The 20,187-nt window shown below is 51.1% G+C and overlaps 1 protein-coding gene across 3 annotated transcripts; it reads right to left on the reverse strand.

The window, feature by feature from the left end:
• Nucleotides 1–764: 764 nt before the first annotated feature.
• On the reverse strand, nucleotides 765–18,579 carry PPRC1 (PPARG related coactivator 1). Of its 3 annotated transcripts, none has more exons than XM_023206487.2 (14): nucleotides 18,358–18,579; nucleotides 13,579–13,767; nucleotides 12,851–12,997; nucleotides 12,637–12,738; nucleotides 9,343–12,211; nucleotides 8,244–8,297; nucleotides 7,093–7,150; nucleotides 6,308–6,375; nucleotides 3,712–4,435; nucleotides 2,569–2,718; nucleotides 2,395–2,461; nucleotides 2,151–2,272; nucleotides 1,760–1,911; nucleotides 765–1,171 (listed from the first exon to the last, which is right to left on the reverse strand). In XM_023206487.2, the coding sequence occupies exons 1-14, from the start codon at nucleotides 18,508–18,510 to the stop codon at nucleotides 1,068–1,070; spliced, it is 4,959 nt and encodes a 1,652-aa protein (XP_023062255.2). In that variant the 5' UTR covers nucleotides 18,511–18,579; the 3' UTR covers nucleotides 765–1,067. The 3 variants fall into 3 exon arrangements, with proteins under 3 accessions (XP_023062255.2, XP_023062254.2, XP_023062256.2); XM_023206486.2 differs by having other exon boundaries at nucleotides 6,308–6,378; XM_023206488.2 differs by lacking the exon at nucleotides 12,637–12,738 and having other exon boundaries at nucleotides 6,308–6,378.
• Between the last annotated feature and the right edge of the window lie 1,608 nt (nucleotides 18,580–20,187).

Below are 20,187 nucleotides of genomic sequence, written 5' to 3' on the forward strand. Positions count from 1 at the left end.
TCCACAGTTCCCTCTTCCCCATGCTTCCTATTCTACCCACATGCATGCATTATTATTTCTTTTTTTTTGAGACGGAGTCTCACTCTGTCACCCAGGCTGGAGTGCAGTGGCACAATCTGGGCTCACTGCAAGCTCCGCCTCCTGGGTTCATGCCATTCTTTTGCCTCAGCCTCCTGAGTAGCTAGGACTACAGGCACCCGCCACCACACCTGGCCAATTGTTTGTACTTTCAGTAGAGACAGGGTTTCACCATGTTGGCCAGGATGGTCTCGATCTCCTGACTTCGTGATTCACCCGCCTCTGCCTCCCAAAGTGCTGGGATTACAGGCGTGAGCCACCACGCCCGACATGCATTATTTAAAACATTTGAGCACCTGTTGTGCCATGCAGTGTGCTCAAACTATTATAAAATGATGAACATAACTGACATGATGAATGTATACACCAGTCCCAGTTTAGAAAACCTTTCTTTGGAACAAGTGTGAGCTTCTCTAGGTCCTTGTTATCAAAAACCCTTCCTGGACGGTGTCATCCCATTGTCAGAATCTACATTCTAGAAAGATCACTAGATGATTCAAATTCCCTTTAAAGTTGAGAAGTACTGTCCTAAATGACTCATTTCAGACAATACATCTGAAGAACCAAGTTTCAAATCCAGTGGGATTTTTGCACCTGACCAGGGAGAGGCATGTCCCTGGACCATGTTCAGATAGGAAAAGTGAATACATTTGGCATTAGCACCATACAAAGAAGCACAACAGCAGTTGGGAGTTCTCTCTAGTTGATGTTTATTAGTCTGCATAGTGACTTATATTCCAAACACTGGGGATCCCCTCAGCCCCACCTATCTTACATAGGAATGCAAGTTAACTTGTTTCAATACCTGTTATAAAAAAACAAATACCCGTTGTAAAAAATCTGATTCAACACATTTTTTATTTCACTTTTTTCCATTTCTTTATAAAACAGTCATCTCACTAGCAGCTCTCTCCCCTAGAGCAGGGGAAGGGGTGGAGGAGGTTGGGCACCTCCAAAGGAGAAAAAGGGTAGCAGGGAAGGGCCCAAGGTTACCTCCTGAGGTTCTTCTGGGCCTGTTTCAACAATGTGTCAAAGTCAAGAGAATCAAATTTGCTCTTTACAGGTGCAGGGTCAAAGTCTTCCCGGTTGGAGTCTATAAAGGTAAAGACAAACTTCAAGGTCTCTGACCACACTTCCCAACCACAGGGTCTGCAAATGGCTATTTCCCATCCCAAAAACGGATGGAGTGAAAACTGCTCTAACTTTAAGTCAGAGATAGGAGAGTCCCCATTTGGGTCTTTTTTTGTTTTTTCACCCCTTGGGTCTTTTTTTGTTTTTTCAGACAGAGTCTCGCTCTGCTGCCCAGGCTGGAGTGCAGTGTTGTGATCTCGGCTCACTGCAATCTCTGCCTCCCAGGTTCAAGCAATTCTCCTGCCTCAGCCTCCCGAGTAGCTGGGATTACAGGTGCGTGCCACCACCTCCAGCTAATTTTTTCTATTTTTGGTAGAGACGGGGCTTCATCATGTTGGCCAGGCTGGTCTTGAACTCCTGACCTCGTGATCTGCCCACCTCGGCCTCCCAAAGTGCTAGGATTACAGGCGTGAGCCACTGCACCCAGCCCCCTTGGGTTCTTTGTATGTCAAACTAAGATAAGTCTGCCTAGCCCCACTCACAAAGGGTTAGGAACCCTTCTGGGGAGGGGATGAAGTATTCCAAAGCTTTAGGCCCTCCCTCCACTCACCAAGATCAGAATAACTCCTCTTGCAGAACTGCCTTCGGCCCCCAAAGCAGAGATCAAAGGGCTGCTCATCTGCCTGCCGCAGCTTGTGGCCACTCTCGATGGCTGCAAATGCCTCCTCAGCATAGCGATAAGTGACGAAGCCGTAGTTGTCCCTGGTAGGAGGAGGGTAAGGCAGGGGCTGGAGTGACTATATGGGCCCATGCCATGGAGGAGACACAGCACCCCAGGGTACAGAGGTGGTTCTTCTCATTCCCAGTGGCCAACCCTCTGACTGCAGAAATGAAGGTGCCCCATATTGCTCAGCACACCAGAGCAAGGAGGCAAGACAAAGAAACATCAAGCTAGATGAATGGGATAGAAAGAACATCCTGACCTTGGGGCTCAAGCTCACCCTTGGACACGGAAGTGGATGGTGCACTCCTCAATCTCTCCAAAAACGGAGAACCTCTGTTTCAGCTCTGATCGAGTCATGCGGCCAGGTATCTTTCCAATGAAGACCACCCTTCTTTCTTCCTTTGTTTGGAAATGAAAAAAAATCAGCACACCATGAGCCAGGGCTACAGCTGCAGGCAGCTCTCTGAGCTCAAGGTTCAGCAGGTAAGCCCCCTCCTCCCATGACCTGTTCCTCTACTCACTATTGCACGCTCCTTTTGCAGCACTCTTTGCCTTTGGTAATGGTCATGTGAACGATAAGAGCTGTACCTGACAAGAGAAGGTGTTGTCAGCCCCCCAACATAAGACAATTCAAGACTCAGAACTCTTAGGCACCTGCATCCCAGGTGCATGGTGCTCCCTAAACACGTGCTCACCGCCGCCTCCTGTCACTTCTCCGGCGGGGGGATGGGGAGCGTGAGCGGCTTCGGGAACTGGATGATGAGGATGAGGAAGACGAAGAGGAAGATGATGATGAAGAAGAGGAAGAGCATCTTCGAGAACGTCCAGAGGAACTACAGCTGGACCTGAAGAAAAAGAGGGCATGCAGGAATGCTGGGAGTGGTTCAAGTATACTCTGCTTATTTCACCCAGGCCCCAGTCCTATCTTTCTTTCAGGAAGCTCAGGACCAAACACAAAGCAGAGTAGAAGAGGTCTAGAAGAACAATTTTCCTTCACAGATGAACAAACTGAAGCCCTTCGTGGAACTTTAGGTGTACCTGGAATGTTGTGGAGTGTTTTGGAAGAGATCACATTTATTTTCAATTGTGCAATTAAAAATTGAAAAATACTTAACAAATCAGAAAGAGGAAGAACAATAAATGGAGACTCAGGGAGAGGGCTGAGCCCTAGGTCTCACACCCAGCTATCTGTGGTGCTGGGGCCAATCCTGGGTCTTTTGGGTTACTATTGCTCCCCTACCAGGTCTCATGGAAAATACTGTGACCATGGTAAAGAGAGAGGTAACTGCTAGACTTGTAGTATGGGCCAGTTCTGAAGATATATATCATCTCCAAAACCCAAGAATTATTCATTAAGTGGGAAAACTTGGTTACTGAGAAAAAAAGATATTGCCAGGAAATAGATGAGGCCATAGCGACATCCAAAGGAACTGCCCCAGACACCTTCCTCAGCAGATGATTAAGGGAAGAACTATTTTCTATTAACAGGTAACCCACTATCTCACATAGCACCCAGAATACCAAAAATGAAGGCTGATACAGTATGTGAAAAAAATCAACATGGTCAAACTCAAACCCTAAAAGTCTCCCCACAGCAGGTCTCAAGGAAGCAGGAGACCTCACTGATACCCCAAACTCCAACAGGGGACAGAAGCAATCGTCTCACAGCTTGCCTCCTTCAACAATCCAGGAAAAGGGAAAACACAAAAGCCAAAGACAGAAATAGAAGCCTTAGCGCCTGAAAGTACCAAAGTCAATGTGTAAAAGCTTTCAAAGTAAACCACAGAAGTACGTCAACTTCCTAAATGGAGAGAACCTACAGGGCCATCAAAGCTCACCTTCGCCACCTCTTGTGTGGGGGGGAGAGGGACCTGGACCGAGATCGGGATGAGGAAGACGACGATGAGGATGAGGAGGAAGATGCTTCGCTGGTCCGGTTGGACCCAGAGCTGACAGAACGACTGTTGCGGCCTCGGCGGCCCTGCCAGCCCTGGCTTGAAGGGCTGGCTGACCTGCAGGCTTTTCGGTAACAGCGCATTGACCGCTGCTTGGCTGAGGGTTCAAGGGGAGTCCTAGTGTTCATGTCATTCCGGCAGGGTGAGGCCTCAGGGGACAGCAAGCTGGATGGGGCAAGGCAGGGCGCTGAGGGATCTGCCTGCTCACTGCTAGTCCTGTGATCAAGTGGCTCCCGGGAAGCAGCTATGCATGGGGGCGGAGGGGCAGCTGGGCCCAAGGACAAGACAGGTTTGATGGTGATGTCCTGATGGCGCTTGACATTCCATCGGGAGCCCACCTCTGGAATGACTAGGGCAGGCATCTTTTTTGGGGGAGTCCTGCTCCGGACACAATAGTCATGGTCCCCAGAGCCCACATGGACTCGACTAGGGCCATGGACCCCTTCTTGGAGGCGAACTGCAGCTGGATGTTTGGCCTCCGTAACTCCTTCAGGCTTCAGGGTTCCCTCCTGGGCGGTGGACTTAGGAGATTTGGCTTTGGCCAGCAGTGAGACAGCAGCCAGGGGCTTCCATAACTGGTGGGGAGGGGTAGCTGGAGGGGTCAGCCCTGTGGTGGGGAGGGAGGATGGAGATAGCAGGGTGAGATCCGATTCTACGCTTCCAAATACTGTGTATATAGCCTCCAGAGACCCCCACCTGATCTCACAAAGTACACCAAGCAAGGTAAGCAGCCCAACTTTTCCCACTGCTTCAACTGTTCCTTCCCCATGTTCCCCAACTTGGGGACCAGCAAGAGAAATCCAGCCAGCTAGGGTCTTCCTGAAGCCCTCATCCTCTCACTACCCAAACCTAGCTGGCAGGCAGGTCCTAGAGTCTAGCTCTCCATTCTCAGATCTGCCCCCTCCACCCAGTACTGCCTGACTTCTGGGCTGCATCTTGCCTACTCATGCAGTCATATTCTGATGGTCTCCCCACTTCCAGTTTCAGAGTCATCCACCTGTCTTCTATATTCCTCCTAGATGGAGCACCCAAAAACCAATCTGCTAAAGTTTCTTCAATGCATAGGATAAAGTCCAAAGAGCTTAATATGGCACTTGAGGTCCCTATAATCTGACCTTCTATTTACCACTCCAGTTTTATCTCTTGCTTTACCTCTACCCACTGCCCTGATCAGCTACTACACTCCAGCTAAACCAAGCCACTCACAATTCCCCAAAACATACCTGGCTGGTTTTGTTTCTTCAGTTCATTCAAGCTGCTCCGTCTTCCTAGAATGTCCTCTCCCATAAATCTACCACCTGATTGATAGTTTCTCAAGCTTCAGCTTAGGGTATTAGTTTCTATATAACCCTACCCTGACTGTCCCTCTTCACATCTCACTGTAATCCATAGGGTTTTTTTTTTGGGACGGAGTCTCGCTCTGTCACCCAGGCTGGAGTGCAGTGGCGCGATCTTGGCTCACTGCAAGCTCCGCCTCCTGGGTTCATGCCATTCTCCTGCCTCAGCCTCCCAAGTAGCTGGGACTACAGGCACCCGCCACCACACCCAGTTAATTTTTTGTATTTTTAGCAGAGACTGGGTTTCACTGTGTTAGCCAGGATGGTCTCAATCTCCTGATCTCGTGATCCACCTGCCTCAGCCTCCCAAACTGCTGGGATTAAAGGCGTGAGCCACCACACCCGGCCTTTTTTTTTTCTTCCAAGACAGAGTCTCGCTCGGTCGCCCAGGCTGGAGGGCACTGGTGCGAACTTGGCTCACTGCAAGCTCCGCCTCCCGGGTTCACGCCATCCTCCTGCCTCAGCCTCCCAAGTAGCTGGGACTACAGGCGCCCACCATCACGCCCAGCTAATTTTTTTGTATTTTTAGTAGAGATGGTGTTTCACTGTGTTAGCCAGGATGGTCTCAATCTCCTGACCACGTGATCCGCCCGCCTCAACCTCCCAAAGTGCTGGGATTACAGGCGTGAGCCACCACTCCCAGCCTTTCTTTTTTTTTTTTTTGAGATGGAGTCTTGCTCTGTCGCCCAGGCTGGAGTGCAACGGCACAATCTTAGCTCACTGCAAACTCCGCCTCCTGGATTTAAGCAATTCTCCTGCCTCAGCCTCCCAAGTAGCTGGGACTACAGGCATGTACCACCACACCCAACTAATTTTTGTATTTTTTTAATAAAGATAGGGTTTCACCGTGTGGGCCAGGCTGGTCTCAAACTCCTGACCTCCAAGTGATCCACCTGCCTCAGCCTCCCAAAGTGCTGGGATTACAGGCGCGGGCCACTGCGCCCGGCCCATAGGCTGTAACATAGCACCTGATACTCAACATGCTCATTTGTTTACACATCTGCCCTCTAGACTGTGAGTACCTCAAGGCTGGAGATCAGATCTCTATATCCTTAATGCCTACACACAATTGATTTGGAGTAGGCTCAGCAAATGTTGCCGCATAGACTAATCACAGGCAGAATTCCCCACCCTGAACCCACCTGCCACGTTGGCCAGTTCTGGGGCTTGTAACCGGTCTAGGGGCCTCTTCTCCTGGGGAATGTCAACGCTGCTGGCGGGGGGGAAAAGGGAAAGCCTGATTCATTGCCTCCTCAACATCTTGTACATTTGCCTTTCTCACAAATCAATGGGAGGGGGTGGGTGCAGAGAAGAATGGGATGCACAAACTGCCCCCATCATCTTCTTCCTGCACAAAAGGGTCTTATTGACTGAACTACAGATTAGGTCTTAACTCAGCCCTGCCCAATTCCAAGAGGTAGGATGGCCATGACCTTGAATACCCGCCACCTCCTTCACATCAGGAGTCTCACCTGCCCAGCTCAAACCAACCTGAAATCAATGTGGAGGGGAACAAGCTTGGCAGAACAGGATGGAGGACCATGAACATGAAAAATGATTCCTAGCCATTAATATCTTCCTCCACTTTAAGTTACACCATTACCAGCACTGAGTGAACTTGAAGTGTTATTAAATGAAGGAAAGAAATCCCCAAAGGCATGACTTGCCAGGAGATAAAAGGCACCTCCAGGACATTTGGAACCCCTGATTGGAATCAGTTGGAGGGCAGTGAACATGCCCATCCTCACCTCACCACCCAAGATACAGCCCAGTAGTGACGGGCAGAGTTAGGGGTGGGGAAACAGGGAAAGACTCTAGAGCTGTCTACAACGTCCCTGCAACAGAGGCATCCAGTTGATGGTCCTGGAGTGTCAGCCGGCTGCTGACCAACAGCTGTAGGGTAACTCGCTCACATCTCCATACTTACCCTGAGTTTCCTACAGCCAAGCTGTCAGCAGGAGCCGGAGGAGGACACTCCTTTTTGGCTGCAAAGAAACCATACTAGTTAAAAGCCCAACCAGATGTTCTAGACTGAGGCGGCACAGAAGGGCTTGCTTTGAGACCCAAAGGAGGAAAATCCACTTTGCCTACATATTCCCTGTTGGGATCTCCTCGAAGAGATCCAGTCTCCTCCAGTGGATTACCAAGTACTATTTTTAATCATGTCTCTTTTCTGCTCAGAAACACCCACATTCCTCCACTGAATTTGAGATAAGGTCCAAATGTATAAGCCTAGTGTTCAAGATGATCTACAATCTGCCTAACTAGCTTCCTGGCCTCACAGCCTACTCTCATTCTACAAATCACATTTTCTATTTTGCCTTGTTACCAACTCAGTGTCCTCCATAGCACCTACATCCATGCTTTATACTGAGAAAGCCAGCTATTCATTGCCTTTCGAATGTGCCATATGCCATTCTTCCTATACCTACCCTTTGCCTTTAGTTGCCACACATATTCTCTCTGTGAATTCCTACCTGTCTTTCAATGCCCAGCCTGAAAGCTACTTCCCTCTAGAAAAATGTCCCTAAACAACCCCAACCTGCTTGGATTCCCCCCCTTTTTTTTTTTTTTTGAGACGGAGTCTCACCCTGTCACCCAGGCTAGAATGCAACAGCACGATCTCGGCTCACTGCAATCTCTGCCTGCTGGGTGCAAACAATTCTCCTGCCTCAGCCTCCCCAGTAGATGGGATTACAGGCACCCACCACCTCGCCCATCTAATTTTTGTATTTTTAGTAGAGATGGGGTTTCACCATGTTGGCCAGGCTGGTCTCAAATTCCTGACTTCGTGATCCGCCCGCCTCAGCTTCCCAAAGTGCTGGGATTACAGTCATGAGCCACTATGCCCGGCCTGGATTCTCAGTCTACTCTTTTTAATACCTTCCTTGCTGTATCACTGCCATCTCTGGCTTAGATTACCATCACAGTTCAATCTTGTCTCCATCTTCCAATTAGGGAGCTGCTCTAGTGGCTAAGGCTGTCCCCTCTCACCCTAGTTAAAGCAACTACAGGGCTAGGCCCAAAAGAAGTATCACCAAAAAAAGAGTTGGAGCAAAACTACCCATGTTCCCTCACCTTCTGATTTCTCAAACTGCTCCAGCAGACTGGACAGGTCCGATGCCTCAATTCCTGTGGAGGCACACAACACAGGATTGAAAACGAGCCCCTATCAACTGAGTACACAGGTCCCAGGAAGCCCCCAAATCATCTCACTTCTCCCTTTCCACTCCCCCTGCCCTCTGTACTAAGTGAACCAAGGTAGCAGCACAAAGCATGAAGCATTCAAACCAACCCAGAGCTCTGCCTCTGAAGAACCCTCCCCAGCCAGGCATGGTGGCACACACCTGTGCCTATAAATCCAAGTTACTTGGAAGGCTGAGGTAGGAGGACCACTTGAGCCCAGGAATTCAAGTCCAGCCTGGGCAACACAGTGAGAGCTCATCTCTTAAAAACAAAAACAGGCCAGGCATGGTGGCTCACACCTGTAATCCCAGCACTTTGGGAGGCTGAGGTGGGGGGATCATGAGGTCAAGAGATTGAGACCAACCTGGCCAACATGGTGAAATCTCACCTCCACTAAAAATACAAAAATTAGCCAGGCGTGGATGTGAGCACCTATAATCCCAGCTACTGGGGAGGCGGAGGCAGGAGAATTGCTTGAACCCAGGAGGCGGAGGTTGCAATGAGTCAAGATCGCGCCACTGCACTCCAGCCTGGGAGACAGAGGGAGACTCCATCTCAAAAAAAAAAAAAAAGGCCCGGCGCGGCGGCTCACGCCTGTAATCCCAGCACTTTGGAAGGTTGAGGCGGGTGAATCACGAGATCAGAGATCGAGACCAACCTGCCTAACATGGTGAAACCTTGTCTCTACTAAAAATACAAAAAATTAGCTGGACATGGTGATGGGCACCTGTAGTCCCAGCTACTTGAGAGGCTGAGGCAGAAGAACAGCATGAACCCGGGAGGTGGAGGTTGCAGTGAGCCGAGATTGCGCCACTGCACTCCAGCCTGGTGACACAGCCAGACTCCGTCTCAAAACAAAACAACGAAAACAAAAAACTCCCCCAAAGAAATCCAACAAAGGCCAGCCTCATCAGGGTGGCTTATGCTGTTCTACAGAGAAGAGTCCCCCAGCCAACTTGGGGACTATGTAGGGGAACTGTGTGGCACTCACCAATCTCACTGATGAAAGCCTGTACCACATCTTCAGAACTCTGAGTATGTGGGGTAGGCAGGAAGGACAGCTTCCTTAGACGGGCTGGGTGGACAGCAGGCAGCTTGGAGACAGTGCTCTGCCTTGGTGTTGGAACAGCCTTGGTAGCAGGAAAGGGGGGCTTCTCCCTGGGCCTGGTCTCTTGGGTCTCAGGCTTCAGCCCCTCCGATGCAGGCTCCTCAACAGTCACACCTTCAGCAGACACACATGCTGGAGCCTTCAGCCGGGGACTTTGCACCAGGGCAGACACCTTGTGTTTTGGATGGGGAGATGCAAGCACTGGCTTGACCTCTACCTTGGTAGGCTCTATCTGTGGAGCTCCATGGCCAGGTAGCCCACTGAGGGGAGGAGTCATCGACACAGGAAGTATATTTTCAGGAGGGCCTGGAGTGCCCCTAGACTCCATCTTAGCTTGGGGAACAGCTCTCCCAACGGAGGCTGGAGGCAAAGGAGGCGGGGGAACAGTAGACCAGAATGGAGCATGTTGAGGCCCTGGGCCCCATCCCAAGGACCCATAGGTACAGGTGGAACTGTAAGGTGAGACTGGGGCAGGAGGGGGTGCCCAAGGCACATTGCAAGTGGGAGGCATGGCATAGGCGCCAGGAGTACCAGACACTAGGGGCACTGTTGTTGGGGGGGGCAGGCAAGGATAGCCAGAAGGGGACACAGAAGAATAACAAGGCCAGGGTGGCATGGGGGCATATTGAGTAAATGGATCAGGTAGGACTGGCCCCATAGACACTGGAAGACTAGGAGGCTGCAAGGGAGGTGGCGGCAGACTGGGGGGTATGCCCAGCCCACCTGCAGGGAAAGACAGGGCAGCAGACATTGCAGGAGGTGTGGGCACAACAGGGGACACAGATTGCATAGGAGGGGAAGGTCTCGCCAACAATGGCATCTCCTGGGATGGCACCTGCTCAGTGAGAGCTGAGGCCACAGGTTTGCTTACAGGTGGCTCAGGACAAGGAGAAGCAGGGCTGGGACCTACAGGCACAAGGCAAGTCTCAGGGGGCACTTCAGGGCTTCTCTGCAGAGCTGTCTTCTTGGCTGGGGCTGGTGGGATGACAAGACAAGGGATGTCTGCCAGCCCTGTGGGAGTCTCTGGAAGGCTAGGCCACTTCCCAGTTGGGGGCTGGGGACTTCTCTCTTCTGTTTCTGCTTGGCGTTGCTGCCTTCGTCGCCGGTATTCAGATAAGCTGAGAGGCCGAGGTCTGGCTTCATGGGTTGTAGCACTGGTACCACTTTCAATTTTCAGAGAATCCACAACCTCTTTGACTTCAGGAATGATGGTCTTTGGTGGGTCCAAGGACTCTGACTCCAGGAGGAGCTGGGGGGCTGGACCCCCCAGGGCTGATGACACTGCACCACGTCTGGGATCAGTTGGTCTGGACTTAACTAGCACTGGGTCAACTGGAGTCAGGTCATTAGGAACAGGGTCAACTAGTGCTAGATCAACCGGTGCTGGGCCAGACGGGACAGCATCAACTGGTGGCAAGTTATCTGAGATGGGAACCACTGCAGGGTCAACTGCTGCTGAGTCAGCCAGGACTGGGTTGATCAGCACTGGCTCAGCTGGGAGAGGCTCAACCAACCCAGGGTCACCAGGTACAGGGCCAGCTAGAACAGGGCCAACTGCAGTGGGATCAGCTTCAACAGAGTCAACTGGCATGGGGCTGGCTTGGGAAGAGTTGACCAATGAGAGATGGGTTGGTACAGGGTTGGCTTGGATAGTGTCAGTCAACTTGGGGTAGAGGTCTAGAGGGCCTTCTTTAGCAGGACTACATTGTCCAGCACTTCTCTCCAAGTTCTTAGGGCTAGAATTCTCCAAAGCAGCTGCCCAGGCCCGAGCCCAAGCCCGAGGCTTCCCCTTACCCTGGAGAGGCCCAGACTCTCTTTGAAGTTCTTCCTGAGGCTGTTTCTGCAAGTTGTCTACCTGAGCGGTCACTTCTGTACCTACGGCAGACTGCCCGCGAGAAGATGACCTCAGCCTCCTGGCATAGCCTTCCACACAGGCTGCTGGCTGCTCCTTGCTCTTCTTCTTCCTGCCCTTTCGAGCTCTCTGGGAACCCGGTGCTGCATTGGCAGGTGGGTTCTGAGGCTCCTTGGGCACCACTGGCTCCACGACCTCCCTGGGCTTCAATAAGCAGGCTGAGTCCAGCTTCTCCTCTGAGTTCAGTGACAACCCCTTCTTCTCAGAGCAGAGGGTTACCTTGGGCACAGCAGCCTCCGTCTCTGACTCCAGTGTAGGCATCAGCAGCTGCAAGGCAGAACTAGTCTCTAGCGAGTCATCCAAGAGCACAGGCTGGGGTCCAGGAGAGACCTGTCGCACCACAACTGGTATCTCCAGGTCATCGCCAGCTGTGGCTGCCTGGCCCACAATCTCCAGCACTACACAGCCCTCAGGCAGCGTCAGATCATCTGGCTGCTCCTGAAGCTCAGCCTCAAGTGATGCCAGTTGGGTGAGGTTGGGCAGGCAGTATGGGTGCATGGCCCGCACCAGCTCACTCAGGGAGGAGATACTCTCATCACCAGCTGCTGGCAATGCCATCTCTGCTGCTGTTGCTTTATCTTCCTCCTCAGGGCAGGCCAAATGCATGGGGAAGTCTGGGGTACTGCTCACACAGTTGTCAAGCTCCCCAGCAAGAATCTGGCCACTGAAGCTGGCCACCTCCTCTTCCTCTTCTCCATCACTGCGCTGCTGGGGAGGTGGGGATTGGCCCCAGCGTGGTCTTGATCTTGGGGGCCTCCAGCTGGGAAGCTTGGGGGAAGAAGTCTCTAAGAAAGAAGGAGGGGAGAAGTCCCAAGGGGGATCTGGAAGAGACATTTCAACCTGCAGGAGAGAAGAGAAGTCTCAGGAGGAGTTTTCTTTGCGAAAGTATTTTCCAGGCCGGGCGCGGTGGCTCAAGCCTGTAATCCCAGCACTTTGGGAGGCCGAGACGGGCAGATCACGAGGTCAGGAGATCGAGACCATCCTGGCTAACACTGTGAAACCCCGTCTCTACTAAAAAATACAAAAAACTAGCCGGGCGAGGTGGCGGGCTCCTGTAGTCCCAGCTACTCAGGAGGCTGAGGCAGGAGAATGGCGTAAACCCGGGAGGCAGAGCTTGCAGTGAGCTGAGATCCGGCCACTGCACTCCAGCCCGGGTGACAGAGCAAGACTCCGTCTCAAAAAAAAAAAAAGAAAGTATTTTCCAGACCTGTCCCCACACATTCCTCCCACCTGGGAGTTTCTGAAGCCCCCTAGATCAGGCTTACCCCACTCCCTCTACTGCTGCCTGTACTGGGCCCCAATGGGTCTACTGGGGTGATGAGGTCACGTTCTGGGGGTGTCCGAGAGAGAGTAAGCAGCTTGTGCAGCTAAGAGGAAAGAAAGACCTGAGATCAGTCTATGCTTCAGAGCTATATGAGTAAGTCCACAGGCACAGGTCTAAACTTCATACCGATCCCCTTCCCCTGGTCCCACACTCACAGAGGAGCCCTCCCGGGGTGACACAAGCAGCTCCGAATCAGGAATGCTGTCAAATGGAGAAAGGTTCTCAGAATCTGCATTGTCCAAGATCTCCGTCAGAGCCGTGAGCAGCGACACTTCATTCTGGTCCTCCAGAGATAACCTGCTCTGCTCCAGAAAAACAACCAGAAGGTCCTACCAACATCCCTAATGACCTACTATGGACCTACTAAGGACTGGATATTGAAAGAATCCGTCTCCCAGGTTCAACTCAGCTAATGGGGCAAGAGGGATCTGAATACCAGAAGGCATAGATTCCGATCTCAGTTACCATCCACCAGCTCTCTGGTGTCAACAGAGACCTGTCAGACTTGACTCAAGCTTGGGTTTCACACATTCCCCTACCCCCAAATAAGACGTGGGACGCTCAGCAGACAACCATCGGCCAGGCTAGAAATGAGCTCAAAAACAGAGATCAGAACCCTCTGGACATGTAGTTCAGAGGCCTAGACAGTGGGAAAGGCCTTGGACTACAGTCCAAGTTAGGCAAGGAATTCTTATATGGGACATAATCTGGCAGCCTGCAGCCTACTTCCCTCTTAGAGACAAAAAATACACTTGAAGGGTTCAGGTTGGGCACCTAGGAAGAAGTTAAGGTGCTGGGAGAGCAGACCCATGCCAAGAATTTTAGCTAGAGCCTCCCATGTAAAGCTCCTGTTTGAAGATATCCAAGCCCAGCCTCAGCTCACCTCTCCAAGGCTCCCAAAATCCTCGATGAGGGAGATGAGGGAGGCATCCATGTAGCTCTGCATGGTCCCCAGCAGCGTCTCATCCTGCAGCATTAGCTCCTCCATTTCCAAGTCTTTGTCCCTCAGAGATGGGCCCAGCCGAGATAGACTGACAAAGCCAGAATCACCCCCTTCCTCATGCAGCAGCACCTGGAGCAGAGAAGATGATGAGAAGGGTAAGAGCCCTCTGGCAGCAGCTGATTGGTATGCTCCATAAATCAGGTACCCTCCACTGCTGGGCCCAAATTCAGCAGCTGCCCCACTGTTGCCAAACTTCCGGGCTAGCAGGGCAGAGAAGTACAACCTATGAGCAAAAGCCCCAGCCAGGATGATAGTTTTCAAGGACCTTCTGGGGCAGAAAAACATTTCGGCTCCAACCAGAAACAGCTAAAGTCACAGGAGATTAAAACCCGGGAGTAAAAACATCAGAAAAATCAAGATTGTTCAGAATCATCTACTGGCAGCAGTGAAGATAACAGTCTGAGGGGCTCACCAAAGCAAAAAAGGTCAGCAAGGAGACAGCTTCAGCTGCAACAACCTCACCTATCTCAAACCCCATTTAGGTCTCTGCCCTCTGCTTAGTGCAAATCCTATCTTCTTCAAGAAGACACCCCAGCTTCCAGCCCACGGTGATCTCTCCTCACAACTCTAAAATCATAGACTTTTCTGCACCATTAAGTTTTCTGGCAATCACACCCCACCCCACTACCCCCAGCCCCATGAAACTCCCGGGTTCGGACTCCTGGGTTCAAGTGATTCTCCTGCCTCAGCCTCCGGAGCAGCTGGGATTATAGGCGCCCACCACCATGCCCGGCTAATTTTTGTATTTTTAGTAGAGACAGGGTTTCACCATACTGGCCAGGCTGGTCTCAAATTCCTAACCTCAAGTGATCCACCCGACTCGGCCTCCGGAAGTGCTGGGATTACAGGCATGAGCCACCATGCCCGGCCGACACTTATTTTGAAAGCTCAACAGTGAGACACTCTACCTCTCAATGGTAATTCCAAGCAAAAGACCTCTTCCCCACTCCTACCAGGTGAGAGCAAGTGAAGAGAAAGCTTGATTCCCTAGATGGAAAGGCCCTGCCCGACACTCCTCTAAGAACTAGCAGCATTTATGGTCTCTTGTGTCAGGCATCAAGCAGCCCGCCCAGATCTGTCAAGAGTGTGGGTGTTGGCAGGGCCAGAAGAAGGGACTAGAATGGTAGTGGTGAGGCCAGAGCCACAGGGATCTCCGCTACAGTAGTCCCCCGCTTATCCTAGAGGGATAAGTTCCAAGACCCCCAGTAGATGCCTGAAACCACAGATACTACCAATACATTGGTATGTATTGATACATACAATACCTACCAACGATGAAGTTTAAGTTATAAATTAGGCACAATAAGAAATTAATAATAAAATCGAACAATTAAAACAATATACTGTAATGAAAGTTACATGAATGTGGTCTCTCCCTGGCTCTCAGAATATCTCACTGTACTGTACTCACATATTTTTAGACCCCAGTTGATGGCAGGTTAACAGAAGCTGTGGATAAGGGGAAACTACCGTATAGGAAACATGAAGTAAAAAGGCCTGAGAACAGGATCACATACAGACAGGCAAGACCTTCCCTTTCCCCTTCTGCAACAAAGTGAAATTCTGCACCACTTCCAAAAGAAAAAAGCAACAGGTATCTCCCCCCTCCCCGTCCCCACAATATATACCCTCAATGCCCAGGGAAAGGAAAGGTTGGTTAAGGACACGTTAGGAGGCCAGGCCCAGAGAATAAGTGAAAGGTGGTAGGTTTTAGGCACTAACTCCTCTCAGGCCTTCACAATCCTATAATTACAAACCAGCACCTGAATAGCACCTGGCTCAGCAAACACTCCAGGATGAGCCAAGAGGCTGCAACTCCACTTCCTCTGCCACCACCTACCTACCAGAGCGCCAGCGACTAGGCTGGAATCTCAAGAAAATGCCCAGCTCTCTATGAACCACTCATCTTCACCTCCATCAGGTGTCCAGTCAGACACACCCTCCCACCTGACCTCACCCATCACTCAATTCCCAAATAGCACAGCTCCCAGAGTACCAAGATCATCCAAGTGCTAAGCTCAGGCTAAAAGTGAGCCAGCCATCAGCACCTCTAACTTCAAAAACCTCCCAACTAGCTTTCCCCCACCAAACCTTCTCCCTCCAGGGTTCAAAAACAGCCAGAAGCTTTTTAAATGCATAGCTGATCACTGTCTGAGACCCTCCCTAAGTCCCTTCAATGGCATTTTACTGCTCTTAAGATTAGGTTTAAACTCTTTTTTTTTTTTTTTTGAGACTGAGTCTCGCTGTGTCGCCCAGGCTGGAGTGCAGTGGCGGGATCTCGGCTCACTGCAAGCTCCGCCTCCCGGGTTCACGCCATTCTCCTGCTTCAGCCTCCAGAGTAGCTGGGACTACAGGCGCCCACCACCATGCCCGGCTAGTTTTTTTGTATTTTTAGTAGAGATGCGGTTTCACCATGTTAGCCAGGATGGTCTCGATCTCCTGACCTCGTGATCCACCCGCGTCGGCCTCCCAAAGTGCTGGGATTACAGGCTTGAGCCACCGCGCCCGGCAGGTTTAAACTCTTTAATATAGCTTACAAAGTCTTCCCCACCAGACTTCTGTTCCAGCGTGTCCTCTCCCACTACTCTGCAGTACAGTCTCGGTTTCTCCAATAAGCCATGCTCTCTTCCTCCTTGAGGCCTTCACTATTCCCTGATTAAAGGTTTTCCAGTCTTAACATCTCAGCTTTAAATGTCCCTTCCCAGACTCTGCAAAGTAGATCACTACTGCCAATTACATAAACCCAAATATCTTGCACTTTTGTCTCATTCACTATTATTTATCATGTTCTACCCTAATTCAAACATAGATCCTGAGGGATAGAGACCATGTTTGTGTGGTTTACCTGTGTATCCCCTGTGCCTAAACATAATGGTATTCCAATCAATAACTGGTTGACTGACCAGCTCACATATACCCATCTTTGGTTTTGGGGGGAAGGGAATGACAATCTCTCCATGAGATCTTCTCCAATCCCAAATTACCACTTAATGCCTATTAGAGCTGGACCTTGGATCCTTCCTGCCTCTCCCTGTGCTATTTGGGAATTGAGTGATGGGTGAGGTGAGGTGTGAGGGTGTCTCTCTGACTGGACACCTGATGGAGGTGAAAATGAATGGTTCATAAAGAGCTAGGCATTGTCTTGAGATTCCAGCCTAGTCCCTGGGGCTCTGGTAGGTAGGCAGCACCAGCCCCAAAAGATGTGACCTCTGAGAAAGTAGGGGAGAAGGGATTAGCGCTCCCAAATTCTTGTCCCAGAAACCATTCCCCCCTGGGCAAGGGCCTGGACTGGTCTGCCGGATCTGACATTACCAGGCAGCCTGCAGCCCAACTCCCACCTAGTAACACAAAAAACGCTGTCAAGGACTCAGTTTAATTGTTTGAGATAACAGTTCAAACTAATTCCTGCCCCTTCCACCCTAGGTGGAAACTTCTAAGAAGCCCTCCACTGTAGAGCAGGACAACAACACTTTTTGAAAGCCAAGAAAAAAAATCTAACAGAATTCCCCCTCATCCAGTAGATGTTCAACTGCTGAACAACATGTTGAACAGTTCTCAAACCGCCTCCAACTTTTCCCATCCCCAGCAAAATATCCAAAGAGCCTTAAATACGGACCACCCGTTTCTGTGTGTCAGATTACAGGAGCATGCCTTCCCAAAAGAGACGCTGGAGGAAAAAGTGAGGAGAGAAGAGGATTCCCTTTCCCTTTGTTAACCTTGTCCCAGGTATATGTTGACACTCCCCATGCCCCTTGAATCACTAATAAGGCAAGATTGCAAGGCAACCAAAACGCCAATGCCCGTGACTCACAACCCACCCCAAGCCGGTCAGACAGAAGCGCCACAAACTCACTCCTCCACAACCCTTCAGCCTCAGCCCTCTACCCTCCCCATTACACTCCGCCATCCGCAGGGAACAAACACCCAGAACATCTGGAGAGTTCTTCACCATCAGCAGTGGAGAGACGTTGCGCACCCAAGCAGCAGGGAAAAAAACCTCCAAGGCCCTGAACAAAGTTGACTCTAGCAGCCCTTACCTTCCTTCCCGGCCCGGGCCTCTCGCCCCGGCAGGAGATGGCGGGACCGGTGGAGACACACCCAGTTCGCGTCAGCGAGGCTCCAAGGCCGATACTAGATGCCCGACAGCCTGGGACGGGAGCCACGTGGACGTTCCTTCCCCGCCCCCACGTGGACCCGCAGCCTGCGCCCCCCTCCACCAGGAGCCCGACCCACGTGGATGCCCGGGCCGCCTAGAGGGGGAGGGGAGGCAGACAAGTTCTCCCGGGAAAATTGCTCCCCCCACCCCACGTGGCTCCGAAAAGGGAACTGCGGCTCCGGGCTCAGGGAGCCCCACTGGGCATCCTTACAGGGAGGTCTCAGCCTTCGACCCCAAGTCCGAACCCCTGACCCCCACCCCGCGGGTTATGTTTCCGACACCCGGCTCTGCCCCTCCGGCGTCCCCCAAGAATGGCCGTAGAGACACTGCCTCTGCCCGCCTACCCCCAGCAAACGGCCTAGGGTCCTCTTGGTCCGGCCCGGCTCCCGCGGCCACCCGGCATCGACTCCCAGGCGATTCCTCCCTTTCCTGTGGAGTCCACGTGTCACCGCCCGGCACACACCGCTTTGCTGCCAGCCGCGGGCCGCCAGCCAGCCTCTCACCTGCTCCCCGCCGCTCACAGCGCCCAAAGTCCCATAGGGCGCTTGGCTTCGACTTCCCCAACCGCTGCCGCGGGCTCCCCCGCCAGGGTCCGGGCCGGGGCCCCCACTCGGGGGCGGCGCGACTCCGTCTCTCCGTCCCCGGCGCGCCGCCATCTTGGCCCCTGAACACCCAGCGCTGCTCTGATCGCCGGCGCCGCCTCGCCCAGCCGATTGTGGGAAGGGAACTACAACTCCCGAATGACACTGCAAGACTACGAATCCCAGAGGGCCCTGCAGCGAGACCCACTTGCTCCCTGGAAGAAGGCCCTGGCCTCGCGCGAAGATTCCTGGGAGTAGTAGTCGCTTTACGTGAGGACCGTTTGGCACTAGCTCTACACATCCTGGAGGGTTTAGTTTCGTGGTACACTGGGATACCGATTTAGGGAGCGCTTAGCAGTAAGGGGGAAAGTTAATATTTGCGTATTTTATTGTCGTTAACCTGTCCAACTGTTGGAACGTCCTCTTCGTCTTTCTACCTGCTGTACGTTCCTTTCACCTTAGTCCAAATGGGTCGAAGTGGGCCTATATATGTTTTGAAACACCACCCCCTAGTGGACACTTGCACTCCAAGCGCTAATCCTCACCTAATCCCATACTGCGGCAGTACTGCAAATTTAATCGGAAAATATCTCATTCTCTGCCCTCTCTGCTGCTACTCAGAAACTTAGGTTGTCTTCTCTATCAAATTTGTTTCTTGCTGATCCAGGTCTCCTTGCTGTTCCCTAAAGACAACAGGTGTTCTCCTGCCTATGTGTCGGCCTGGAATACTTGAACTTCAAAACATTTCATGCCTTATTTAATCTAGGAAAGGCTTTGGTTATCCTAGTCAAGAGGGATCCCGCTCTGTATTTCTACAGTCCATCACTGTCTCTACTCTTCATTCATTTGCCACTTAAAAGCTACTTCATATTATTTTTCTATTTTAAATAACTTTATTACAAAGCACAAAAAATATTTCAAAAAATACAAAACTGTTTAGAGGAAAAAATGTAGATTTAACCCCCTTATTCCTTTTAGTGTGTATTCATTGATACTTTTTTCTATGAATGGAAAAATACATAGGGGCACAAACTGGTCTTTTGTTCAATATGGGATCAATCTGTATATATGGTTTTACGATTTGCTTTTTTTAGTAACAATATGTTAATCCATTCACTAGCTAAATATTTACTGAGCCTTTAGCACCAGTTCTATTTTATGAATGTATCATTATTTATTTATTATTATTATTATTTTTTATTTTTATTTTTATTTTTTTTTTTTTTGAGACGGAGTCTCGCTCTGTCGCCCGGGCTGGAGTGCAGTGGCCGGATCTCAGCTCACTGCAAGCTCCGCCTCCCGGGTTTACGCCATTCTCCTGCCTCAGCCTCCCGAGTAGCTGGGACCACAGGCGCCCACCACCTCGCCCGGCTAATTTTTTGTATTTTTAGTAGAGACGGGGTTTCGCCATGTTAGCCAGGATGGTCTCGATCTCCTGACCTCGTGATCCGCCCGTCTCGGCATCCCAAAGTGCTGAGATTACAGGCTTGAGCCACGGCGCCCGGCCTATTTATTTTTTATTTATTTATTTATTTATTTATTTATTTATTTATTTATTTATTTATTTATTGAGACCGAGTCTCGCTCTGTCGCCCAGGCTGGAGTGCAGTGGCTGGATCTCAGCTCACTGCAAGCTCCGCCTCCCAGGTTTACACCATTCTCCTGCCTCAGCCTCCCGAGTAGCTGGAACTACAGGCGCCTGCCACGCCCAACTAGTTTTTTGTATTTTTTAGTAGAGATGGGGTTTCACCG

The sequence above is a fragment of the Piliocolobus tephrosceles genome, chromosome 9 (assembly GCF_002776525.5).
Source record: "Piliocolobus tephrosceles isolate RC106 chromosome 9, ASM277652v3, whole genome shotgun sequence".
Lineage (NCBI taxonomy): Eukaryota > Metazoa > Chordata > Mammalia > Primates > Cercopithecidae > Piliocolobus > Piliocolobus tephrosceles.